The sequence below is a fragment of the Cavia porcellus genome, unplaced genomic scaffold (genome assembly GCF_034190915.1).
Source record: "Cavia porcellus strain 051 isolate PalLab524CR breed Dunkin Hartley unplaced genomic scaffold, mCavPor4.1 scaffold_2, whole genome shotgun sequence".
In the NCBI taxonomy this organism is placed as follows: domain Eukaryota; kingdom Metazoa; phylum Chordata; class Mammalia; order Rodentia; family Caviidae; genus Cavia; species Cavia porcellus.
The window spans coordinates 118,084,098-118,110,274 of NW_026947485.1; the positions used below are offsets into that span (position 1 = coordinate 118,084,098).

A 26,177-nucleotide genomic window follows, 5' to 3' on the forward strand; every position below is an offset into this window, starting at 1 on the left:
CAGCCAGCGCCTTCCTGGCCCCACTGACTGCCCGCCTTTGCTCTCCCCGTATTCTCCAGCCCTCCCACACTGAAGCTTGGATCCCAACAGGGTGAGGACCCAGGGTCCAAAATGCTTGGGACCACAAGTTCTTCAGATGTTGGAACAACTGCATGAACATTACCACCCCAAAGGGGGTGCATGCCTCACCCACAAATCCCAAACCTGAAATGTTTCAAAATGGGAAGCTCTTTGACTGCCGTGTCAGATTTCCGAGCATTCTGGATTTCACTCTTTACTTCCGAATGATCGGTTCCTATACAGCTCTAGTTTACGCATCTATCAGCCGAGGGCACCACGGTGCCACTTTCTGGCTATGGCTAATGATGTGGCCACGAGCACTGTCTGATATTCTGCATACAGATCTTTCTTCTGGTCTCAGATAAGCTGAGGGGTAGAGCCCTGGCTCCTGCTTTAACTCTGTTTAACGTCCCAGGGTCCACCAAGCTGTTTTCCAGAGCAGCCTCCTTCTACTTCCCTGCAGCGCGGAAGAGGGGTCCGGTCTCTCCGCATCCTCAGCAGCATCTGCTGCCGTCTGTCTTGGGGACCACAGCTCCCTGTGTCCTCTCCTAAACTTCTCACGCCTCCTCTGGAATTTCCCAGGTACCACAGGGAAGCACGACAAGTCCCCTCGCTGGTCCCCCTTCTGGGGAACCCCTCGGAGAAGCCTTTCCCTGAATGGGTCTGAGGTCGCCACTCTCAGCCCATATTGCCCTGTCCTACACTTTCTGTCTCTCCCACCACCCTGACACCCTGTCACCTGCAACAGGGCAGCACACAGGAGACACTGGAATAGGTGCCGGATAACAGATTTCATCTGTCTAGATCATTCGAATACAAGTCAGGGTGCAAGTGAAACTCTGGATCCACAGAGAAAGATAAACTCAGATGCACCTGGAGGCCATGGCATTAAGTGAAATGAATTGGACACGCGAGGCTGATGTCACGTGGTTTCTCTTGGTGGAGAAACTCAAAGCATAAACAAAGGTAACAGAAAAGACAAAAAAGAGGAAGTGGGGACACAGACTTTCTGAAAAAGGGAAGGGGATCAGAGATGGAGGAGAAGGGCCGGAGGAAGGGAAGTGCAGGTGTGTCGAGGGCGTGCAGCAGCTCCAGGGCAATGGACCACTGTGTGCTGCAGATGCGGACTGACAAAAGCTCTGGAAAAAGGAAACTTTGGATCTGTATGAAAGTATGACTCTGGCCGGGGATTTAGTCCAGTGGCTTAAGGCCTGCCTGGCAAGCACGAGGTCCTGAGTTGATCCCCAGTACAAAACCAACAACAAAAAAAAGGTATACCTCTGTCCATAGTGATGGGGAAGCCAAGCCTGTTATGTACAACTAACTTCAAAAACAGAAAAAGGGCCGCTGTGTGACTCAGTGGGGAGCACGTGCCTGGCACACGTGGGGCCCTGGGTTTGGTTCCCAGCAGTGCAACACACACACACAAAATCACAGAAGAAAGAAACACAGGAGGGTATTTTTCTTTCTTAAAAAGGATCACTGTTCCTCCATCCCTCCACTGTGTTCTCCAGCTGCCATTCTGGTGTAACAGGGCATTTATTTTTGTTGTTTTTGATGCTGTAGCTTGCGCTCTGCCCCTGTACTCCAGGACCTTCCCATCCTCAGAGCTGTGGTGATCACCACTGGCTTCTACTCCCGGAAAGGTGCTCCATGGAGCCTGCTATCGGAGGCTGAGGCAGGAGAACCATGCATGCGTTTGAGGGTAGCCTGAGCTGTCTACTAAAGCCACAACTCAAAAAACAAAAAATGAAACAAAAGAAAAAATCTAAGACTAAAACCCCAGCCTGGAGCCTGGGTGTGGTGCTGTGTACCTCTAAACCCAGCCACTGGGCAAGCTGAGGCAGGAGGATCTCAAGTTCAAGGTTGGCCTAGGCAATTTAGCAAGATCCCATGTTAAAATAAAAAATAAATACAAAGCACTGGGGAAGTCGCTCAGTGGCCGAGATCCCCTGGGTTCACTCCAGCAACACAAACAGAAGCCCACACCACCTGCTGCCAAGACTGCGCGTGGGCAGCAGGCCTGGTGGGACAGCCTGGTCACCTCCAGGGCAGACCTGTGACCGGCACCGCCAGGACCATCCCGGCGTGGGGCCCCGCACACAAAGTCCACTCACTGGAACCAGTTGGTGAGGGTCATCATCATGTAGAGCGAGGCCAGCAGGAACACAGCATGGAAGTAAGGGTAGCTGTACACCGTGCCCTTCTTCTCGTCGTAGAGGACACGCCGGGCCTTCTTCCCCGCCGGCTGCTCCTCGGGGTCTGCGGGTGGCAGGGAGCAGTGAAGGTGTGCCCAGCACCCTCACACACACACAAACACACACTCAACCCCGCACCGTGCACACCCATGCGTGCCCCCCATATACAGGAGCAAACCACACCAGGCGGCCCAGAGTCCAGGAGGATTTAGGAGGGAGCAGTGAACCGGCCCTGCTCACAGAAGAGCCCCCATACCTCCCACGCCCACCAGGCTGCAGCGGCCCCTCCACAGTCCATGTCCCACTCACCCTCCACGACGTCGTTGCCGAAGCAGAAGCAGCAACGAGCCACCTGCAGGACAAAGGCCAAGTCAGGCGCCGCCTCGGCAGCTTCTTGCTGCCTCCCGGCCACACTCATCCCTCAAGGTCTCGCCGAGTGGCCACCGGTGGGCAGACACAGGACCCTGAGAGGCACCCGGGGCTGGCAGGCTTCGGCCTGTCAGCCACCCTGCCTCGCCCACCCTGCCTCCCCTCCATCTTCCTGTGTGCAGAGTCTGAGAAACATCCCAGGGCACATCCTGCCTCAGTTTCCACTTCTGTAGGGCTTGGGCTGAAACCCAGCAAATGACACTCAGTCCCTCCTGCTGCTCTCTTCTGGGGCAGGAGTCACAGCCTTAAATCACCACAGGACAGAGCTCAACGACAGAGCTGGGACACACACAGAGGACAAACCTGGGCCATTACCACTCAGCATGGGACAGGGGGCTGGAGGTGCCGAGAGACTGGGCACAGGATGCTCAGTAAAGAGCAAATGAAAGGCAAGGGAAGGAAGCTGGAGATGGATTTTGCAAATGGAAGGGACCAGGAGATAGAGTGCAGGGAGGAGCTGTGTTAGGCGCATGTGGCCTGCAAGGAGTGTGACACTGTGCTGCCTCATGAGGGACATGGATTAGAAAGAAAGCAAACCCAGTGGCCGGCCATGGCCTACAGGCAGAGGGACACAGGGCCTTCCTCTGGAGCGGCCCCATCCCTCTCAGTCACAGCCTCACTCTTTTCAGGACGTTTGCTCCTCAGAACAGCAAAGGTCCTGAAAAGAGCGAGGCTGTGACTGAGAGGTTACTGCAGATGGCACTGATAAATGTGGAGACACTTTGTGGGCCAAGGTGAACCAGGGGCCCTGAGGCCTTGCCAGTGCCCACAAAGGAATCCGAGCAGGGAAAAACGGAGCCCAGGCAGAAGATGTGCAGCTTGGTCCCCGTCTCCTTAGATACCCCGAGCCCCATTCCCTCCTGCACAGCAAGGATGTGACAGAGCCCTTATTGCTTTGCTCCTTCCCTGGTACCCCACATGCAGGGCTCTGAGATCCTTGACCCATGGAAGCCTAAGTCGCCCCAAGATAGCACGCACCCTGTCTTTCCCGGGTGAGCCTTGGGGGCCACAGCGGGGAGGAGGAAGAGCTCAGAGAGACAGAGCAACACCCCCTCCAGCCCACTCCAATGCTCACTGCTTGGAGCCTGACACAGGGCACAGGGGGTCACTGAGCCCATGCTACAGCCTGTGCAGTGGCTGTGTGGGGCCACAGGGCCAGATACCTACTGGGAGAGACCACTCTTGCTGGACACTGGGCAGTGACCTGTGCAAGGGCCAGACAGCTGGGATGACACCAGCCAGGATACCAGGAGCCCTCATGGGAGCCACAGTCTCCCCTCACCCAGCTGCGGCTCCAGAGGCACCCCTGGGGCTCTGCACCCAGGAAAGCTGTTAGGGGGCAGCCAGTGCCATGCCAGAAAGGATGGTGGCAAGGCTGGGGACACTGGCTTGGGCCACTGTGTCAGCGTCCTGGTAACTAATCCCTCAAGGTGTCACTGTCTTCTCCCCTCTTCCCGGAGACCAGCAGCTCTCTCGGCTCCATGAGCACCAAGCACCCTGTGAAGTCACCAAGGAGTGCCCAGGCTGCAGCCCGGGAAGCCCAGCTGCCATGGAACTGGCCTCACACTCCTGAGTCGGGCTGAGCCTTTGGTTACGCTAGTGGACGACCATGAGACCCCACAAGACTGCCACATGGTAGGAAAAGCAGGTGTCTGCTGACCACCCTCACTCTCTGCATTTGCAGAAGGGCCGCATTGCTGAACAGAAGCGCCCCATCCACCATTGTTATTAGTGGTGCTGGGACTGGGCCTGGGGACCTGCATTGAGCTGCATCCCAGCCCTTTTCTTTTTATTTTTGGAGACAGGGTCCCCTTTGTCACTAAGCTGCCCAAGCTGGGCTCCAATTTGTGATCCTCCTGCCTCAGCCTCCCAGTGCTCCAACTGCAAGTGTGTACCACACCCACCTGTCCACCATGCTGCACACAGGGCTACATCACCTGATGGCAGAGGTGCGGGCTGGGATCTAACAGTTCCCCCTGCTAAGTGGCTGCCGCAGACCACACAGTAGTGGGCACGACACAGACGCATGGGCCACAGGTTACAAAAAAGAGGAAAACCCACACTCTGTGCCCAGGAGAGGACGGAGCAGGGTGCAGGTGACAGGTCAGCAGGTCACAGGGGCAGCAGCAAGGAACCCACGGGCGGACTGGAAATCCAGGCAACTCTGCTGGCTCATTCCACCCCCATACCACACTCAGGCCTGTGCCCCTTTTCTCCGCCCCAGCTCTGCTCTGCCCCAGCAGAAGCCCAGGCCGTGGAACTCGGGTCCAGCAGACACAGAGGTCCCCAAGAAGCGGGCAGCAGAGACAGGGCACACTCACCTCCAGCTCCGGAGCTGCATATCGGCCCTGCAGGGCGTCAGAACTCGACCTCGTTGTCGATGTCAAGCTGGAAAACAAACAGGAGGTCAGCGAGCCTCAGCACCTGAGACACAGGGCCCAGCCATCACCGGGCCAGGCTCTAGGGAGAGCTCACAGGGTGCTTGAACAACAGTATGGGGCCCTCCAGAACACACCCACAGACTTAACCCACTATGAATCAAAATGTCCACCAACAGATGACCAGATAAAGAGAATGTGGCATTTACAACAATGGAGCACGACTCGGCCATGAAGGAGGACAGCCTGGCATCACCCATAGCAAAGTGGACCAGAATGTTAAGTGACATAAATCAGACACATGGCGTAAATATCACGTGAGTTTCTCTTACACAAGAAACCCAAAACATAAATAATTTAAAAAGCAAAATAAAAGGTAACAGGAATCAGGGAGGCAGGTCTTTGGCTAGCAGAAAGGAGACAGCAATGGAGGGAGGGGAGGGAAGGGCACGGGAGGGGACTATGCCCAGGGTTAAGAAGTGCTTTGCACCTTGACCGCCACCTCCCCCGGGAGTGTGGTCAGCATGCACTGCAAACACAGACTCACATGGTTTTTAAATAGAAAAATTAGAAAAACTTGAAAACATACACTCGGAACACACCTTCCACCCTAACCATTTTCCCAAACACAGTGAACAGCGCTCACCCTACATCCACCCTGGACTGGGCTCCACACAGTCCTCCAGGAGTGACTGAGAGCAGGGGAGGGGAACAGGGAGACCCTGCTGTTCCGGAGAGCAGCTTCTCTGCCCCGTTCTCCCACATGGCTTGGTGCCTTGGTGAATGGATAGCCTTTCACAGCTTTGCACACAAAGAAGTTTGAGGGAAGAGGAGGACGCTTCGGGCCTCCTTCTTGGCTTTCAGCAGTAGCTTGCGCCTCTCCACCCACGGTGCCGGAGCAGTGTCCTGCCTGGTTTCACTTCTATCCCCCAGCCCCATGAGCAGTCTCACTGAGAAGGGCCCCAACAGTGTGAGAGCCCAGGGAGGCAGCAGAAACAGAAACCCAACAGACATAAAGGTCATCCACTGCAACAGGTAACCAGTGGGCACAGTAATGGCACCCCGTGGACATGTACTGCACTGGAGTCAGTGCACCAAAAGTTCTCCCTGCCTGCAAGGTAAAGCGCTATAAACCTCAGTTTGGGGAAGAGGAGGGTGAAGTGTTTGCAGATGTGACTTGTTCCGCGGGGGGTGGGAGGGGGGGTGGGGGGAGTCAGCTGCTCCTCCGTGCTGGGATCAGAAGGGCGACCTCTGCTGTCCTGCATGCCCGCCCCTCACACTTGCACCTCTGCAAAAGTAAAGCTTACACTGTGCCTTGCTGAGCCCCGCCTGCTGAGGGACTGCATGCATTCTTTCTGGCTCGGACAATTTGGTGGGAGTCTTATTTCCAATGTGATCAAAACATACGGCAGATGTTTAAATTCTAAAAACTTACCACAGTGAAAGGCACAGTGGCCTGAGTCCTCCTCAAACCCTCCCCCTTGCTTTGAACACACTCGCCCCATGGTTCCTGCTGCTCTGTGAGTCCTGGTCCTCCCCGAGGGTCTTCACGAAGCATGATCAAAAACAGAGAGAGGGCTGCTGCTGAGCGCTGCCCCACAGGAAGGCAGCTGTGTCCGCATCCACCTCATTCATCAGGTCTGGCCTGGTACAACCTCCGGCTCCTCCCCAGAGTCACAGTGACCAGGAAAGGGACACAGTTGGAATGGATTCAGGACACTGAGGCAGCCAGGACAGCACAATGAAAGATAAGCAGAAAAGAGGACTCCAGAGCTGCTGTGGAGACCAGTGTGAGACCAGTGGGTCCAAAGTGAAAGGGGGATTGAGGAGCTTTCATGGCAATGGGACTTTTAGTGTTATAATAATAAAAAAACTTTACACACTGGCCATATTTTTATCACACCTGTTTCTTCCTAACATCAAAACCACAGGAACATTTTACGAAACCTGAAATGCCTGCAGTGCTCAGGACCCCAGCTGACTCTACAGACCTGCTCCGAAGATGCTTCAAGCAAACCCAGCACTGGCCAGCTGTGCGCTGAGCTCAGGGACACAGCCATGAGAAAGGACCTGATCTTGCCCAGTGCCCTCCAAGCTGGCTGGGGATGCCAACACCAGCTCCGCCCCATGCAGCACTCTCCCCACGCCATGCAGGACACATGGGAGGTTCCCGCTGTATGCAGCTGCAGCATGGACCTGTCCAGCGGTCAGCATGGCGCCAGTGGCTGTAAACAGCTCCCGGCACCGAGAGCCCCACTCTGGGCTAAGGCCTACATAAAGCCAGCACTTCCTGCAGGGTGACACCAAGGGCCTGGGGTCAAGGCTTGTGGCCTGTACACAGGACGTTTCCCACCTTGCCTGCCCACGGACCCCATGAGCACCTGCAGTCACAAGGATGCCCAAACGTGACTCCTGCCTTCCTCCCTTAGAAACTGCAGCCCAGCCTCTCCCACATCATTGCAGAGGGACCTGCTCGGTGACGGTGACGCTGGAGCTCTCCGTCTACAGCTGGAATCCTGGTCTCACCCTCCCTGCCCTGGCCACAGCACTGTGACCCAAAACCTCGTGTGACACTCTGGTCCCCGCTGTCCTTGGATCGAGTGACTCATGTCTCCAGAAGGGAGTCCAAGTCCACGATGAGCTGGGAGTGGAGGCCACTCTGCCCCAGAGGCAGAGGCATAGGCAGAGGCAGGAAGCCTTTGGCTGGCAGGCTTAGCACACAGCAAAATAAAATCCTCTCTGGGGTTCCCTCACTGGTGACACCATCCCAGCCTGGGACCACGAGGCCTACTCACTCTGGGGAGCGCCCCACTTCTGACTAGGACACTGTTCAACATCCAAAGAAAGACTCACAGCTTTTTCAGCTTTGTCTTCCAGGGACATTTTCCTAGATGGCCCCAACACTGAAGTATTATTTTTCCTCTTATGGGAGCCAGGAAACAGTCCACAATGCCGTCCTCCCCCTAAAGCACGGTGTGGCCACGCTGGCAATCTCTCCTCCTCCCTGCACAGCTGCCAGGGACCAGGCAGGAAGCAACGCCCGCTTCGGGAGGCAGGACACGGCTCTGAGCCGTTCAGGGAGAGGCAGGAGGAAAGACCACAGGCTCCACCAAGGAGGCCCGGAGAAGGGTTCCCAAAACTAGAGGAGAGCGCCTTGTGAAAGAGGCAACAGAAAGGTAGGCACATATTTAAATTTTTAAAAACTTATAGTAAAAGACACTTCATGGTTTATACATGTGTCAACTTGAGAAGTTTAGTAGTGTAACTGAGAGACTCAGCAAGGGCTAGGGTCCTTATTTGTAAAGATCTTCAGCGTTGCAGGAGGAGGGCACAGAGTCCTTATGAGTGCTACACCTGCCTGGAGGCCTGCATACACTATAAAGGAGGGGAAGAGGCTTGTTCTCCCCAGTTTTGCTCTGGCTGCTTTTGCTAGCTGCTGCCTTGAAATGTTGCCCAATGCTGTGCCACCCTGCTTTGGAGCTAGCTGAGTATGGACTGAAACCTCCACTAACAGTGAGCTAAATAAGCCTCTCTTCTCTTCATGTTGGGTGTCGGGAATTCTGTCCTAGCAATGAGAGAAAGGTAACCAAGACAACACATTCCCAAGAATGCCATGAAAGTGAAAGAACTGTGAAGGTGATTAGTGGCAACACGTCTTCTACAACCATAATACACTTTGTAATTTAGACATTCACTGCCTTTTTGATCACTCTATTGCTATTTCTGTCACATAAAAACATGACACTCTGTCCTCATCCTTGTACACCTTATTCACTGGGCCCAGCACTGTGCAACTTCTGGATCTTCTCCTAAGTCAAAATGGCCAGGAAGGAGAAACAGTCTGCAATCAACTCAGGACATCAGAGTAGCCGGGACAGCACTAAAGACCCTCAGGAAAGAGGACGCCCGGACCTGCTGCAGAAAGTGGCACAGACGATGGGACAAGTGTGCTTAGAGCAGGGAGGAGGATTTTGAGGAGTTCACCACAGTGTGTCTTCTACCATAACAAATTCTTAAAAATTTAAACATTACCCGTGTCTCCTTGACTCCAGTCCTGCCTAGCCCAACAATGTGAACTTGAAGCCAACAGAATCACAACTATGGGAAATCACAGCTGCTTTGCCCCTGCTGCATTAAGGCCACACACTCAGTAGCTCGGGGAGGAGTCTGCAGCCAAACACCGACCTGGGAGCTACAACACCCCCAGTTCATCACCGTTCATCACCACGTGACTCGACTGCTTGGCAAGTCTCGGGACTTGGTCTCCTCTGTCCCCAGAGACCCCGAAGGCCCCTTGGCGTCCTCTTTCTTGAGTGTCTTTATTTCTGCCCAAACAACGCAGCCACTCCTTTTAAATTTTTTTTTTTGGTATGGACAACTGAACTCACAACTTCACATGCACCAGGCAGGTGCTGCACCACTGGGCTACATCCCCAACAACATGGCCACTTTTTGTCACATCATCCAACTTCCTTTTCTTGTGAAGCCGGGTTGGAAAATAAAAACTGGAACCCACACTGGGCCAGCACCTGGCCCAGCGGTTCCCTGCTGCAAGGCCCCAATCTGTGCTCACTTCCCCACGAGGCTGCAAGAGGTGAGTAGGGAACATCCATCTCGGGCCCCAAGTCCCAGCAGGGAGACACACACCCCGGCACCTCCCCAGCGGCCTAGGTGTGCTCGGCTCCCTCACAAAGCTGCCTTCTTCTCTGGGGTTCCCTGGCCACTGCCGTGTGCTGCGTCATTACCAGCACCCAATGGCCACACATCGGCCTTGGACAGACTGGAAACAGCTCTGACCCCTGACATCTACCAGGAACATCAGACTGGGCCCACCAGCCTCCATTCCCAGGGACTACACTTCCCCTCTGACTTCTCACACGAGGGTAGACACAGGGCGACTCAAAGGCGACTCTCCACATGCCAGGTGTGGTGGCACATGCCTGTCATCCCAGCACTTGGGAGGCTGAGGCAAAAGGATCATGGTAAATATAAGACCAGCCTGAGTTAAAAAGTGAGCTCAAGGCCAGTCTGAACTGAATAGTGAGACCCTGTCTCAAAAAGACACAAAAAGAAAGAAGAAGAATCGGAGGGGCTTGTATCTCAGTAAAAAAGAGTCTCTGAGTGATAAAAGGAAAAAAGAGGGGAAGGAGAGGAGCCAAGAATCTGGGTTCAAGATCTCAGGGGACTTGTCAGTTCACTGCCGAAGCCTGCTGACCTGCACCTGCACCTGCACCTGCACCTGCACCTGCACCTGCAGGGGGCCCTTGCTCGCTGCCCCACGAACAGCAGTACCCAGTGACCAGTGAGTACTTCTCAGAAGGTGGCCGTGATGGCCTCACCAGTTTGACCAGGAGACTGTGCCATGAAAATGCTAGAAACTGATTTTCCCTCTTGTTGTCCTAGCACGTGACTCTAGGCCAACCAACTGCAGGGTGCAGGTCGTGGGCACCACTAGTGACAGAGCAGCACCCCTTTTGTGGAAGGCATCTGTGAACAGGTGCTGCCCTTGCCAGGACTGCGGGGTTCCAGCAGTGGGAGGTTGGTACCACGTCCAGGGCAGGTCAAACCTCTGAGGTCCTGAGGGGCGCAGAGGGAGACCCCACGGTGAAGCTGCTGCCTGCCTAACAGGAGGCCTCATGGTTAGTAACAGGCATGTCCAGAGCGAGAGGCTGACCACGTGGTTCCCCTACGTCTCTCTCCAGCAGCTCTGCAGCCTCCTGCAAGCAGAGTGGAGCAGCTGCCTGGCACCTGGGACCCACATATGTGGTCTGCCCCCCTCCCCACCTCCACTGCCCAACCCCGGGTTCCTGTCCTGACAGTACCCTGCTTTCTGCCACTCGGCTGCAGCACAGCAGCCACCTTTGGGGGTCCCGGCAGGGTTGGAGCTCTGGCACTCCTCTCTCTCTGTCCCCATGATCCAGGCAGCCACAGCGTTAAGGAACCCTGTGTGCTGAGCCCTTGCAGGGATTGAACAGCCCCAGACCCCACCACAGCCCCTGCTAGGAGCCACACCCTCTCCTCCCAGGGCTCTGCTGCACCCCAGGGCAGCGGAAAGACAGGCATGGTCACCAGCCCCTCTCAAGGCTACGGCCTGGCTGGCGTGCAGGCCAACTCACCAGGAGTACAGGATGCAGGCAATGAGCAGACCCGTGCCCAGCCAGGTCACCAGGTTCTCGTCCGGGTACAGGTTCTGGCCGAAGTCAGGCACGCAGATCGTCACGTTCTTCCCATGCGTGTCCAGCACTTGGCAGAAAACAAAACACCATGGTGCCATGAGAGTGGCCACCAAGGTCCCCAGGGGCACTGCTAGGGGGCTTCAGGGGCTCCTTACAACTGGGACTTGCACCCCAGCAGCCCAGCTCCCCACTGTGCGCATCTACACAGACCCTGGTTCTGTGGCTTCAAAGCACCCTTCTCCCACACCAGCACACACTGGGAACAAGACCTACAGGTCAGAAAATATAAAAAACAAGACACAGCACTCGGGAGGCTGAGGCAGGAGGATCACTGCAAGTCTAAGGGCCAGTGTGGACTGTACCATGAGACCCCCATCTTGGAACAAAAAGGGCCTCATCTTGCAGGTTAGGGCTGAGGGGTGACAATCCCAGGAATTAGGAGCGCTTTGGGAGATTATTCAAGCAATGCTAAAAAGAACACTTAAATCCATTTTCTCACTGGGTTTGGCAACCTCTGCGGAGAGAGGAACAGGCTGCAGGGACCCCCGGGTGCTGAGTCAATCAACAAACACCCAGAGGGGCAGTGTGACAGCGCCTGGTTCTCTCCTGGCCAGGGAGGGAAGTCAGGCTGGAGTAGAGGACTCACTGTCTACACTCAGGAGCTCCTGACTGTTTCACAAACTCTGAGAAGGCTTCCTATGAAGATTTCTGTAACATTGTAATTTCTGTAACTTTCCCATCAGGGTAATTTACTTTTGGTCTAAACTGGTGTCTTTGGTCAACTCTGAACACCCAAGTTAGGTGTGACTGACAACTGGACCCCAAAATAAGGAACACACACATAAAATAACATCCTAAAAACCACTCAACAAACACAGACATTCCGTCTAAAATTAAACTAAAATTACTACCAGTATTTACACTCAAAGTGGTAAATACAAGGGTGTGCTGTGGTTTTAAAAAGTAATCTTTGTTCTTAGGCCAAAGGAAAAAGACTTTCAAAACAACGAACAGAATGGACTTCTCTATTTAAGTAGACCACCTGAAACTAAAAGTCAACGTGTTTCCCTATTTTATGTGATATTTGCTGTTAAAAATATATATTCTATAAATAAAACCCCCATTAAGTTAAAACCACAGACTAATATATAAACATAAAAGGAGGTCTTAAAGAGGATTTAAATAAATAGAAGGTCAAGATGGGGCTGTTTTTAAAAATTGAGTCCAGGACAGGCTATACCTACTATAAAACCTCAAAAACTTATAACCCTTCCCATTATAAACAGCTACCAAGACAAGACCCAGCCCATGTGTTAGCACATGCCTATAATCCCAGCTCTCTAGGAGACTGAAACAGGAGAATCACAAGTTCAAAACAGCCAAGCAACTTGAGAGCCTGTCTCAAGATCAAGAATAAAAAGGCCTGGGATGTAGCTCAGTGTAAAGAACATGGGTTGGACCCCCAGTTCTGGGGAAAAACTGACAGCACCCATAAAGAGTAGAAACCTTCAAAAGCATTTTCTTTTTTGACACAGGATCTCTCTCTGTAATTGAGGCTGGCCTTGGACTCAGCCCAGGCCAACCTCAAACTCACACTGATCTCCCTGCTTTAAAAACCTTCAAATATTACAATTTATTTCCTAAATTTGAACTTCAATTTTCTAAAGTCACATTACTTAACTTACACAAGATCAAATATTCCCAAAAATACAGTCACACATTCTTAGGGGTGTGTGTGTGTGTGTGTGCGTGCGCATGTATACACACAGCACAAAAGCAACATGAACGAGAGAGAATGAGCTGGAAATCAAACGGATTTTTTTTCTTGTACTGGCAAATAACACTTAGAAGACAATCGTGCCATTACAGCTTAAACCCTTCCAACTAATCACAGCAACTGTACAATGATCAGCTCACCTGCACAGCATCCCCAGGCACAGGTAGGCAGCTGAGTCAGACTTCAGACTGCATCCTATACCCACCCCAGCCAGGGGAGGCCTGCACACTGTAACCCACACGCACTGGAGGCTGAGGCAGGGGGATCGCTGTGAGTTTGAGGCCAGCCTGGCCTACACACTGAAATCATGGACAGCCTAAACTCACAGAGCAAGACCCTGCTGAGGAACGAACCAATGAATGAATGGATCCACTCTGAAGACCCAGGCCCCAAACCAGGCAGCCTGACTCCAAGCCGCAAGCTGACCACTGTAAGCAAATGCCATTTACAAAGCGCAGTCTGGGATCACCCCGCCAGCAAGGGCTGGGTCTGACTCTGCATCCTGTCTGCTGCTTCGCTTGCCCTTGTGTCCCACTTTCTCTGCCACACCAGAGAAGCTGTCTAAGGAAAATAAAATCAGTACCCAAAGGAAAACAAAACAGCAAAGCCCCAACCCAACAGCTCCCTGCCAAGCCAGCAGAGAAGGGCTAATAGCAAACCCGAGCCTCAAACCGCAGCGAGGGCTTCTGTCTTCGCACCCAGCAGGGACTCTGTGCTACTAGATCTCTCCTCTTGTGTTGAGTCCACCACTGCCCACCCCAGCTCGCCCCACTGGAAGCCAGCATCACGCTGCCTGTCCACCTGCCTGCCCGCCCTTGGCCACTCACCCACGTCCCCGGGCTTGCTGGACAGTGCCGAGAGAGTCAGGTAGGTCACGTAGCAACTGATGAGCCCTGACTGCAGCAGCCCGGAGTGGGGCTGTCCTGGAAGACACGGGGGACAAAGGTCAGCTTTCAGCTCCCCACGCCCCGCACAACCACTCTGGACATGTGGGCACACTTCTAGGAGAGAAAACAGCTGCATAATGTGTTTCTTAAACAGAACTAAAACTGATGGGAAGGGAGTCAGACACTAGCTGAGCACTGATTTGGTTTGGTTTCAGTTGACCCAGTCTTGCTAAGTAGCCCAGGCTGGCCTCAAACTTGTGAGGATCCTCCTGCCTCAGCCTCCCAGAGCACCAGGATTACAGGTCTGCACCACTAACTCTAGCTACATCCCGCTATTTTAGATGCCACAATCAGATGACTGCTATCCTCACACACGGGTTTCTCTGAGATTCACAATTTCTCTGAGATTTCTCTGAGCTCAAGCCCCAAGGTCAGGAAAACATTTACCCCTTTTCTCTCAGCTACACAGCATCGTAGCGGGTAAATGAGTGGACAGACTGTGTAGGGCTTGTCCTCTGGAGTCCACAAGGTCAGGGGACACTGAGAGTCCATGGTGGCACAGACATGCTGCCACCTTTCAGCAGGCAAGGTCCCAGCCGTGCACATGCAGGTCAGAGCCAGTCCAGGCTAAAGCAAGGAGCTACAGGGCTCGGGACCCACCAGAAAAGCTGTTACAACAGCTAAATTAAATGCACAGGTACAATCATTTAGAGGCTCCAGAACAGAAGGGATTTCTTAAACCTTTTGACGAGACTTCCTTTCTTCCGTATTTTATTTTTGGGGTTTTTGAGACAGGGTCTTGCTCTGTAGGTCAGGCTGGCCTTGAACTCACCATATAGTTTAGGCTGGCCTTGAACTCGTGGCGATCCTCCTGTCTCAGCCTCCCGAGTGCTGGGATTACAGGCGCGTGCCACCACGCCCGGCTTGGTGAAATTTGTAACCCCGTGATCAACTACAGGAAAGGGTTCAGTCTTCCCTCCTGGTTAATTCATGTCCAAAATTATCATCATTAACTTTTAATCACCCACGAAAGTCTACGAACAGACTCTTACAATGCAGCTTCTCGCCCAGAAGCCAGCCTGAGCTCAGCACCCAGGGGCAGGAAGCCCAACGCTTAAGTCACGCCTGTTCCCATGTGGAGTACTGATGCCCAGGGGAGCTGGACTGGAAGACCAAGGGCCTCAGCTTTGGTGGGGGATACCATCTCGGTTTGGTGATGGGCTTGCAACTTTCAGACCTGGAAATGTTCTGGTCCTGGACAGCACCCTGATGCTGGCTGCCTGTCCGAACACAGCACAAGGCTGTCATTCACCTGTCTCACTGCCCTGATGGGAGCTGGGATTGCTGGGAGCGTACACATGCTGTCCAGGGCAGCACTGGACAGTCCCATCTCAGGACTCACTAACCCATCATGTCAGGAAGGCTCCAAGGGGCCCTGCTGGCGTCACCTTGATTCTCTTTCCCTACCTAGAATTCCAAAGGACAGGCCACGGGATTCACCTGCAGCACAGGACATGCCAGGCTGGGGACAGTGGCAGCGCACCAAGGGCCGTGATGCCCCAGTCGCCTATCTACAACTCAGACCCCACAGCCAGTTGCCTCCTTCCTGGCTTTGGAGAACCCCACTCAGATGGGCTCCTCGGGAGCCAGAGTCTCTCTGGCTGGCTGCTGCTGGCCGCCTCTCCTGCTTCCCGCTGCCCATGCCATGGCACTGTCCCAGGACTTAGGTCCAGCCCTACGTGAAAGCCAACAGGCCCAGTCTCTTCCAGACCCTCCGGGAGGTCCAGGCCGCCCCATCCTCCCCGTTAGGAACCAGGTCCAGCCAGCACAGGGCTTCGAGTCCCCCAGCAAGCATGGCTGTCACCTCCAGCCCAGCCAGGCACAGGAAGTACCATCCCCCTCTGACTGCACACTGTCCCGAATGCGACTGTCCACACACACAGGAGATGGGGAGGACGCTTACGGTCCTGGACGCAGGGGGAGATGGCAGCCGCGGAGATGAGCAGGCACAGGCCCCCGTTCACGCCCAGGAAGATCTTGTTCTGCGTGCAGCCCTCCAGCCGGGTGTAGAACACTGCCATGAGCACCAGACCTCCAGTGGCGATGGAGTACATGACCAGGGTGACCAGCGACAGGGACGCGTACCACAGCTTGTTGCTGGCCGTGCCGGCGTGCCTGTTTCCCAGGGGGCGGTAGAGGAGGAGGACAAGAGAGAGAGAAGACACAGACCAGTCAGGGCCACCTCGACCTCTAAGCTCCGCCAGCCTTGGCCGGCCACCAAACTACTGTCCCAAGACCCCCAGCAACGATCAGGCTCTGTCCTGGGGAGATGGCCCCGCATGTATCTGAGACTCCTGGTTCCGGCTGGGCTGGGAGGATTCATTCTCCTGACTCAGTGCCCCTGGGCTTCACACTTGCTCCCCACTCACCAGGGCTGGCACCATGAGGGGCGATGCCAGTGAGGCTCTGTGCCCTGCGAAGTCCGGGCTGCTGCAGTCCTCACTGCAGGGCAGGGCCCACCTTCCCAGCAAAGAAGCAGGAACGTGCTCAGGGGAGCTGCAGGAGCCCCGCTTCTCTGGAATAATATCAGGAAATCTTCCCTTTGCCTGCTTTGGTTTTTTGTTTGTTTGTTTGTTTTGTTTTGTTTTGTTCTGAGACAGGGACTCACTATGTAGTCCAGGCTGGCCTTGAACTAACAATGATCCTCCTGCCTCAGCCTCCTGAGAGTAGTATTACCAGCATGCACCACCATGCCTGGCAGTATCAGGAAATCTTGAAGGAGACTTGCACATTGAAAGGAAATCCAGAGGAGGAAGAGAGTAAAAATGACCAAGATTCGATAAGCCCTGAAAGCCCACAGGATGGATGGCAGTAGTGCTCTTTGATTGACTACTAAATGTAAACATTTTAAAAATTGGTCCTATTTGGCTGTGTTTAATCCAATATTTACTATGTAACAAAATAACAAACACTACTGTCTTTTACTTGTACATCCCAGCAAATGTAACTGCATTTCACTATTTAATTTTCAAAAAACAAAAGCAGAAGCAAAGCACAACTACCAAGATGAAGAATATAATGAAAATAAAAAGTACTGGGAGAACTGGGGTAGTGTTTTGTCACAGCCAAGATAACATGCAAAGGGCACTTGTTTGTTTTCTTCAAGATTCAGAACACAGTAAAAGAGAAGATGCCCATGAAAATCTTACGGGCACCACGAGGAACTATTTATTATACAGTGAAGAAATCGAGACAGAGCTGAGACAAGCCTTGCCTAGGATCAGAGCCACCCGGAACCCGAGCTCAGAGCTGACGGCTCTCTGGCTTTCACTTCCTCAGTGATGCTCAGCCCGAAAATGGAAAACCCTAGCCATTAACCAGCATCTCCCACTGGATGTGCAGTGTGAATTCTACTTTCAAGGAACTTAGAGTTGATGGACTTTTTCTTTTAGCCCATGGTTGTGAGTGGGATTGAACTCAGGTCCTCTGCACTGTACGGGGCTACACCCCCAGCCGTTCTATAAAAAATAGTTCTTTTTTTTTAAAATTTTGAGACAAGGTCTCTTAAGTTGCTAAGTTACCCAGAGCGGACACAAACTTTTGATCCTCCTGCCTCAGTTCCCAGGGTCCTGAGATTATAGGTACGAGCTGCCACACTCAGCTAAGAGTTTGGGTTTCAGGATCAGTACAGATGGCTAAGTTAGGGCAACAGAGCTTAGTAGCAAATGATTCTTTTCCTCCATGAGAAGGTAAGAAAAACAAATCATAAATAAATTAAAAAGATGAGAAGTCCATTTCATCATCTTTTCCTTCACAGGACTAGGGATTGATTCTGGGACCTCACACAAGCACTCTACCACTGAGCTACATTCCCTGCTCGCTTTTTTTTTTTCAATTTTATTTTGAGACAGCTCTCTTTCAGTTGCTCACATTACTCCTGAATTCAAGACCTTTCTGCCTCAGCCTCCCGAGTAAGGGTTACAGATACACCAAGCCCGGCTCTATCTCATTCTCTTTGCTGAAAGAATCTCCAGTTCCAAGGTACTTCAGTATGCTTTTCCTTTAATCCCACCAGCCAGGATCCCACCGTGAACTCCACCCTCAGCGCCAGCGCCTGCCAGAAAGCACCTACCAGTTCTTGTTCCACTTGTGCGCGAACTCTACCATGAGCAGCAGCTGGATGACTATGAACAGGAAGCCTCCGACAGCACCCACATAGCGCCAGACTGCAGGAGAGCGGGTGAGAGGCACGTGGCAGCCAGGGTGGGCACAGGAGAGAGGAACGTGAGAGGCACGCGGCAGCCAGGGTGGGCACAGGAGAGAGGAACCGGTGTCACCACTAAGACCCACACCCCTCGCCAGGGCTCCCACAGACCGCCAGTGAAGTCCCAGTCCCACAGGGCTGTCCACTGCACGACTGGGACAAACCCTGGCTGCCTGGTTGGGACCTGCCCTCCGTGCCAGACACACTAGCAAGCACAAGTCACAAACTACACCAGACCCACAGCATCCAAGCCAAACACGCATCTCTAGAAAACCACGGCTCCGACAACCAAGGACGGAAGGGAGTGAGACCCCGATGGCAGGGCAGGGCCTCCACGAGGGAGCCCTGCCGCTGGGTGACCCTGGTGCCCTGGTGATGGCCTGGCTCTAACACAGCCAGTGCAGGCCTGAGGACTTCAGTCCTCTTCTCCCTGAGGCCGTTCGCTCTTTTAACAGTGTTGAACAGTCCTAGAAGGGTGCAGGGTGGAGAGCTGGGTTAATGGAACCACAGGACAAAGCGGGGCCAGGGTACGAAGTTATTAACCGAATATTCACGAACAGTCTTAACAGTCACATGAGAAACTAGCAGAAACTAACCCTTACTGCGGGCATTCTGTGCGGCTCAGGGGATTGGGGTCTCCCCGGGGGTCAAACAGGCTTTGGAGCTGCCGCTGAGTGCCCGCAGCCCCTCCGCTCCTGGGCACAGGCAAGGAGGCGCTGGGGCTGGTGCAGGGAGGGCACCGTGGGTGCTGGGGAGGGAGAATTAAGATTTTTCTTAGCCGCCAATCAGTCATTCAAGGTACCAACGATGCCTGGGACGACCCCTCTGAACAGCTTCACCAAGGGTAAAAACGAAACCCACAGGTCCCCAAAGAGCCCAGTGGACGCACCTTTCAGGAAGGTCTCCTGGTCCGGGATGAAGAAGGCTCCAGAGCACATGGCCCCCAGCAGCAGCAGCTTGAAGAACCAGAAGCTGGAGGAGAGGAAACATGGAAGTGGCACTCCAGAGGCATGGAGGCCCCTACACGGCAGCACCCATCCTGCCCAGGTGATGTTCTCTCCATAAGGAGGAGATGGAAGGAAGCCGCTGGAGACCCCAGTTAGACTGGCCCGAGCCCCACCCTATTATGCAAACACCGATGCACCCGGGGGAGCAACCTGGGCCAGTGTTGCTCTGGGAAATAAATCCTCCCCGCCCAAGAACAGCATTCTGGTCTCCAGGCCAGGATCTAACTCTGGAGGGCGGGATGAGGGACGCACCCATTGTGGATGTGGGCGCGGCAGCCCTTGCTGGTGTTGATCCCCAAGGTGAGCAGGCAGAAGACAAGGAAGAAGCAGGCCATGCCGAAGCAGACACGGTACACTGCCGAGTAGCCCACCAGCTTCTCACACGTATCACCAGCCTTGATGCCCTGGCAGATGTCTTCGAAGAATGGAATCTGCGGGAGAAGGAGGCAGGAGACTGCAGGATGAACCACATCAGACATGGCGGGAACAGCACACAAGAGACCCACAGTGCACGAATGTCACCGCGCAAAACCAAAGACCAGAAAGCGAAGACGGGGCAGAGTTTCTGCAAAGGGGGAGGGGACCACCGGGTGGGGGAGGGGACCAAGACATGGGGGGAAGGGGATAAAAAAGAAGAAAGATGTGTTCTGAGCATGCACCGACTCCCCGCCATACGATGCATGAATCGCTGCGTGCTGCAAGTGTGCACCAATAAAAATTTAAATTAAAAAACCAAAAAATATAATCACAAAGTTGATTTTTTAAAAAGCCACAGACTTGAGGAAAATATCTGGAAAACATATATCTGATAAGGTACTAGTACCCTATTAGTAACTTCTATAATTAAAATTAAAAACAAATCTAGACTCGAGAAGGGCTGTCACTTAGCCTGATGTCAAAATCCGAAATGGACCAAGATTCAGAAACAGACCACATCTACCTTCCAGAGACTTCTTCCTTCCCCCTGCCCCTGCCTGGAAGCGCCCGTTCTCAGCCTTCCTGCCCACCCTGGTTCTTTGCTCAGCAACAAATTTTCATTACATTCATAGGACAGGAGCTGATTTTTCTAGAAATATGTAAATATACAGAAAATCCAGACGCTGTCTTCAGTGTCACCCCAAAACGTCACACGCCTCTTCTGGAGAGTTGACAACCCCGACGGTAGGAGGTATTTATTACATCACACGACACACACACACAGTCACACGCACAGTTGAGGCACATGAACAGCTCATGAAAAGATTCGGGGTTTAGGAGCCCAGCGGCAGAGCATCCCAAGGCCTGTGTGAGGTGCTGAGCCAAATCCCCCGTACCCCAAAACTTATAAAATAGACCGTAAGTATTATTCCGTGCACTGTGTTTTCAAATTAACAATAAGCCATGGAGATCTGTTAACACACAAAACCCCACCTTAACTGTTGGTCACCGTGCACTACTGTATTATAATGTGAAATCAGAACTGACACTCACCCCAAGTGTTCCTTTTGTTTTATTTTGTGGCTGTGTTCACCCACTGCACAGATAGCAGCTCACTGACAAGGGTGTGAAGCCCTCACACACACACACACATACACACACACCTGTGTCCAGGGAGTACAGACTCGGTGTAGACACTAACCAAAGAACTGCTGGGCTGTGTTCTGTCTACGTGTCAGGATTTCAGGAAATAAAGTGCAATCACACTTTAACCACCAAGCCACATTACAGGCCTCGGGGAAGAGCCGAGCTCAGGCCCTCCCAGCCCGAATGTTCCATAGGAGGCTGAGCACTGTTGTTCCGCTTTGATGTCTGTCATCTTATGAATCAGAGCCAGAACTTTTCCTTAGGACCGGCTGGCCACCTGTGTCCTCCCGAGTGGCCTGTCAGTCTGGTTTTTCTTGACCCACTGGAGCTCTTATTCTTTCTATCTGATAAACGTTCACAACTTTGTCCTCCTCCAATGAGACAGTCCCAGTGTCACATCTATTCACATTATCAAAGTAAACAAAATGTTCCACAAAGAGACCAAGCACTATGTTCCAATTAGTATCACAGAGTGAGGGTGCAGTCGGTGCTAAGACAAAACTCCTGCTTGTAGCATACAGCTGAACACGGTTTGGAACAGAGTATCAGTCACAGAGCATATCACAGCTGTTATTTACAAGAAGAAGAAAATACCTCCCAGGGAGATCAGTGATTCAAAGCTGGAAGCAAAACTGAAGCATGATAAAGTGAACTCAGTTTCTTTTCCTAAAAAGTCCCAGGCTACTGGGACACCCATAAATGTCCAAGCCATGGTTTCCAACAGCGCCCAGGAAGGCCGAGTTTCGTGGGTACCACCCCTGCCCGGAAGGTCTCAGCTCATGACTACCCCTGTACCAGAAACACTCTCCCCTACTCATGAAACTGAGACCCTGTTTTAGTCCAGGGTCGTTTCCACTGACAGACACGAAGGACCTATGTAGAAATACCAGACACCTTGTTTACACACTTTCCTCAAAGTGCCCGTTTTTACACCAGAGGAGAACGAGGCATGAAGGAAGCCTAGAGCCCATTGTGATACTCGCAATGGGCAATACCCTTGCGAGTATCACAGATCTGCACTGAGAAGGCCCAAAGTCAACAGTGGAAACCAGAAAGTCTGCACCAGCGGGTGAAAGAGCTGTGCCAGCAGGCTGAGAGGTCTGCCCTGGAGCCATGAGGTGTTGCCCAGGGTGAGGAACAGGGCTTCCCGAAAAGAACCACAGCCATCCTTCAGCAACAGCAAGGACCAGAGCTCCTCTGACATGAGAACTGAGTTCCTATCAGGAAAACCACTGTGACAAGCTTCCCCGGGAGAATCAGCAGCACTATCTTCCTCTCTAGTTCTGCTTTCATGCTGTTGGCATCGATCCTCAGGTGGGCCCTCCACACCCAGTGCCACACCGACTCATTCCAGCTGGGTGTTCCAAGGTGACCATTAGCTTGCCCACCACAGTACCCACCGAAGACAAACACAAGTGGGCACACCCCACTGGCACACCACCCAGGCCTCTGTTAACTCCGAGGTGGCCTGGCAAAAGCTGAGCCTCAGTAGGCAAACCAGCAAGCAGACAGGATCTCAGCAAGAAGAATTTGCTCTGATTAAATATTTGCTGTTCCAAACTCCATCTCGGATTTGGAAAAAGCACACAGCAGTCCACTCAACGAGAGTGTCTCCTCTCCAGCCTGTTGTTGGGGCATCCAAGGCTGCGGCCTGGGTCAGGCTCACACTTGGAGCCCCAGTTTGGGGACTGGCGGACAGAGTATTAGGGCACAGTCCAAGCTCAAAGCCATAGCCATCAAGGAAGATGCAACAACTAACGTGGCACCTCTGACTCAGCCACTCATGCCACTCATGCAGGCAAGGTCTTCCTGTCAGGCTCAGTTTCTTGTTCTGCACCATGAAAACCTCAACGGGGTTTCCAGGGAATCCCTGTGCAATGCTCAGCACAGCGCCCAAACCCAGCCTCATGAAGTAAGGGCCCCTCGCCCTAGGCGTACTCAGCTCCAGAAAGGGAGGCAGGCATAGTGTATAGATCGCCAACAGGGCACCTGGCTCTAAGCACCTGGACACTGTGCTCCTAGGGTCTCACAGATGCCCAGTTCTCTGGGCCAAAGGATATGCAGCAGGTTAGCTGTCCACAGGACAAATCCTACCCCAGTACAGTTCTGTAAGAAGTGAGTTCTGAAAACCTGTCCCGTTTACCCATTAGGTCCCCCACCGACCCAGAAAGTTCCTAGAAGAAGGTGGATCTGGAAGCCGGGTGTGGTGGCTCACACCTGTAATTCCAGCACTCGGGAGGCCTTGGATGCCCCAACAACAGCCCAAAGCCCACATCATTGTGATCAGGGTGCGCAATGATCCTGGAGAAGGATCATTGCGAGTTCGAGACCAGCCTAGGCTACAAAGTGAGCTCAAGGCAAGCCTGAACTGCACAGCCAGACCCTATCTCAAAAGAAAAACAAAAAATAAAATAAAATTAAAAAGAGGGTGAATCTGAGCTCATAAATCAGGAAAATCCCTTCCCAAACAGGAATGAAATCAAATAAGCTTAAGGAAAGAGACCTGGAATAGGACAGCCCACCTCCTCCTCCCCGAAAGGAGAGATGTCAGCAATGCATCCCAACCTGATCTCAGGTGGACTGGCACCAAGCAGCCCAGGAAAAGTCTCAGAAAGCCCTGAAAGCCCAGCGTGGCCCCAGGGTCTCTGCCAGAGAAGACCCAGCATGACTCCAGACAGGAGCGGCGAGCCTGGAGCTGAGCGCTCTCGCACTTCTTAGCTCAGACATCAAGGTCATCACAGGAGACCCAGCTGCCAGGAGGGTTCGAGCAGCTGACCCCAGCAGGAAATCACGGAAACCCCAAAGAGAGGCAGCATGCAGTTTAATTATGTGGTGCTGGGGAAGCATTTCCACTGATGCCTGCAGGACATCCAGGCCTCTCTGCCCTCCTGAAGTCTCCCTGGACAGCAATGTCTGGCTGCTGCCCATCAGTGTCCCTTCTCAGGGCAGTCCGCAAGACTATGCTTCCCCGGAGCCTGGGCCATGGCAGGTCCCCATGAAGACCCTCTGGGGACCTGGGCTGTTTGGAGACCCACAGTAACAACACTCAGTACTCACTGCTCTTTTCATTAGGTGGCTGAATATTTCTTAAGGAAAATGTCTACAGTGTATCACTATTAAAAGACAAAAACAGGAAACAAAAATTCCAAAGCGCAGTTCACTTGGACCTGACCCCCCCAGGATGTCCCCAGCAAGATCCAAGAAAGTTTCCCAAGGAGGAGTCAGGGACCACCAGCCCCCACAGCGGGCTCCTGACTTTCATCATGGCAAGAAGTCAGGGTGCGCAAATGTGATCCCAGGGAGTGTCGGCATGGGTTCCAGGCTGGCTTCCACCACTGCAGAAGGGGCCTTGGCCTGGGGGCCAGTGAGGGTTGCTCAGGAGTGAACAGCCTGGTTCCCCTCACACTGCTGCCTGGGGCAGTGGGCTCATCATGGGTGGTCCGCGGGGTCCCCTTTGCCTAGATACCAGGGGAGGTCAGACTGCAGACAGGGAAGCGAGCACTGCACTGGGGCATCAGGAAGGAAGCCCAGGGAAGGGGCAAAGCTGCAGAGCTGTGAGTCAAAGCCAGCCTCCACTACATAGTGAGACTCTATCTAAAAAAAGACTGGGCTGTGGCACAGCTGCGCCCCACAGCTTCCAGGAGCCCTGGTCACCCGTGCCCTTCACAGGCAGGCACCAGGCCTCACACTGCACCTGGTGCCAAGAGTCCCAGGGGCACCAGCTAGGCACCGCTCACTCACTCTCACCACCCTCACCACTTCTGAGCACCTTTTGCTTTGCTTTTTGTTTGTCTGCTTCGTGTGTTTTGATCTCGGGGTTCCTACTTTTGGTGTGTGGTTACAACATATAGTGTTCACACTCATGTGCAGGGTGGGTGTACGTAGCTAACACATCTTCCTTCCTTTTTACCCCACCCTCCTCCTCATGGGCCCCGGCTAGAAACTTCTGTCTCCCTGCTCCCCAGTCTCTGTCTTTTGCTTTGCTCTGCATCTGTACTTAGGAAGAGAGACCAGGTGCTAGTTAAGCTCATCTAGCTGAGTTATACTCACTTAATATAAAGATGAAGTTGCGCCACTGGTAGCGCTCCCTTTGGATCCATGCACTCGGGAGTCAGGTCTGCCTGCAAATGGTTTTCCACTCATTTCCAGACGGCCCATGGTGTAGCAGATGCAGAGGGCTGGCAGCTGCAGGTCCCCACCTGCCAGCCCCCTGCATCTGGAACTGAGGTTTCACTGGGAAGCAGCCATACTCACTTGTCCCATGGGTCTCCGGGGTGCCTGCATGCAGCCCGAAGCCCACAGCATTCACTCACGGGCCCTTCACAGGCTAAGTGCCCATCCCTGCACAGCTCTAGCCTGGCTGGGGAGCTGTGTGGACCCTTAAGGCTGAGAGACAATTAATGTTTCAAAGGCAAATGACAAGGGTGATAACTTCCTGGGCGCTCAGGGCTGCCCCTCCCACCTCTCCGGGAAGCCCAGCTGGCCGAGTGCTGACTGCCTGAAACGGGCTGAAAGTGAGTCACACTGCCTACCCCTGTACCCCACAGTTTTAGAGCTTCAGAGCAGTGTCTTGGTTTATCTTTTCTGGAGGGAGATGGGCAGGGCTGAGCCTCGAAGCCTCAGAGCCTCAGAGTCTCAGTGCCCCAGCAGCCGGGCTTTGCATCTGTTACACAAACACAGCCTGCAAGTCCAAAAATAACCATGGGCTGACCAGAGCCTGCCGTTGAAAGATAATTTTAGGGGGATCTGAAGGCTGCAGAAACTGCTTTGCTGATCTTGAAAAACCACCACCCCCAAATACCCAGCACCTCGGGATTCTGCTCAGCCAGCTGAAGGGCAACCAACTCCACTCACACGGGACAGGGAGGGCACGTCCACGTCCTCCTGTCACCCCAGTGTTGATGCAGGCACCAAGAGCAGAGGAGACTGGAGCACACACACTCATGCAACACATGCACACTTGCACACACACACACAGCATGTACCCTGGGGCCTCACACAGAGCCGGGGCCCCCTTCCATAAACACTGCCAGCCTCCTCTGTCCACTCTGCAGAAAGGGACAACATCCCCTGCCACTCTCTGAGGGTCTGCACCCACCTTTAATTGACCAATGAATAAATGACTGGATGCAGTTTAAAGAATGCACTCAAATTCTAGCCTAACCAAGGAACAGGGTGCAGGGGTGGGCAGGGTGCAAGTCAGACTGCAGGAGGGTCACCCACCAGCCTGGAGGACACGCAGACATCCACAGGGCCCAAACTCAAGAGACAGCACCCAACCCCATGTTTCCACGGCTTCCCTGAACATGCCCAGGATGGGGTTCAGTTTAGAAGGCAGACACAGATTAATACAGATAAGACAAACGGACTGACGAAGAAAATCCTTGACCATCAGGCCCCAGGGTTCTCATGACACCTACACCTATCTCCGAGTCCCA

General features: G+C 53.3%; 1 protein-coding gene and 1 long non-coding RNA gene across 3 annotated transcripts in view; one reads left to right on the forward strand and one right to left on the reverse strand.

The window, feature by feature from the left end:
* Positions 1-26,177, reverse strand: part of Serinc5 (serine incorporator 5) — a 67,328-nt gene that overhangs the window by 3,705 nt on the left and 37,446 nt on the right. For both annotated transcript variants that reach the window (XM_013143471.3, XM_063245264.1), the window contains exons 3-11: positions 19,429-19,607; positions 19,059-19,141; positions 18,038-18,131; positions 15,869-16,080; positions 13,846-13,941; positions 11,182-11,308; positions 5,009-5,075; positions 2,568-2,610; positions 2,178-2,322 (exon numbers count right to left, since the gene is read on the reverse strand). In XM_013143471.3, the coding sequence (XP_012998925.1) occupies positions 2,178-2,322; positions 2,568-2,610; positions 5,009-5,075; positions 11,182-11,308; positions 13,846-13,941; positions 15,869-16,080; positions 18,038-18,131; positions 19,059-19,141; positions 19,429-19,607 (1,046 nt within the window). The remainder of the gene's footprint in view (positions 1-2,177; positions 2,323-2,567; positions 2,611-5,008; positions 5,076-11,181; positions 11,309-13,845; positions 13,942-15,868; positions 16,081-18,037; positions 18,132-19,058; positions 19,142-19,428; positions 19,608-26,177) is intronic.
* On the forward strand, positions 8,125-19,435 carry LOC134475270 (uncharacterized). The gene is made up of 3 exons (XR_010046384.1): positions 8,125-8,241; positions 17,981-18,145; positions 19,033-19,435. It is a non-coding gene; the product is annotated as an uncharacterized LOC134475270 (long non-coding RNA).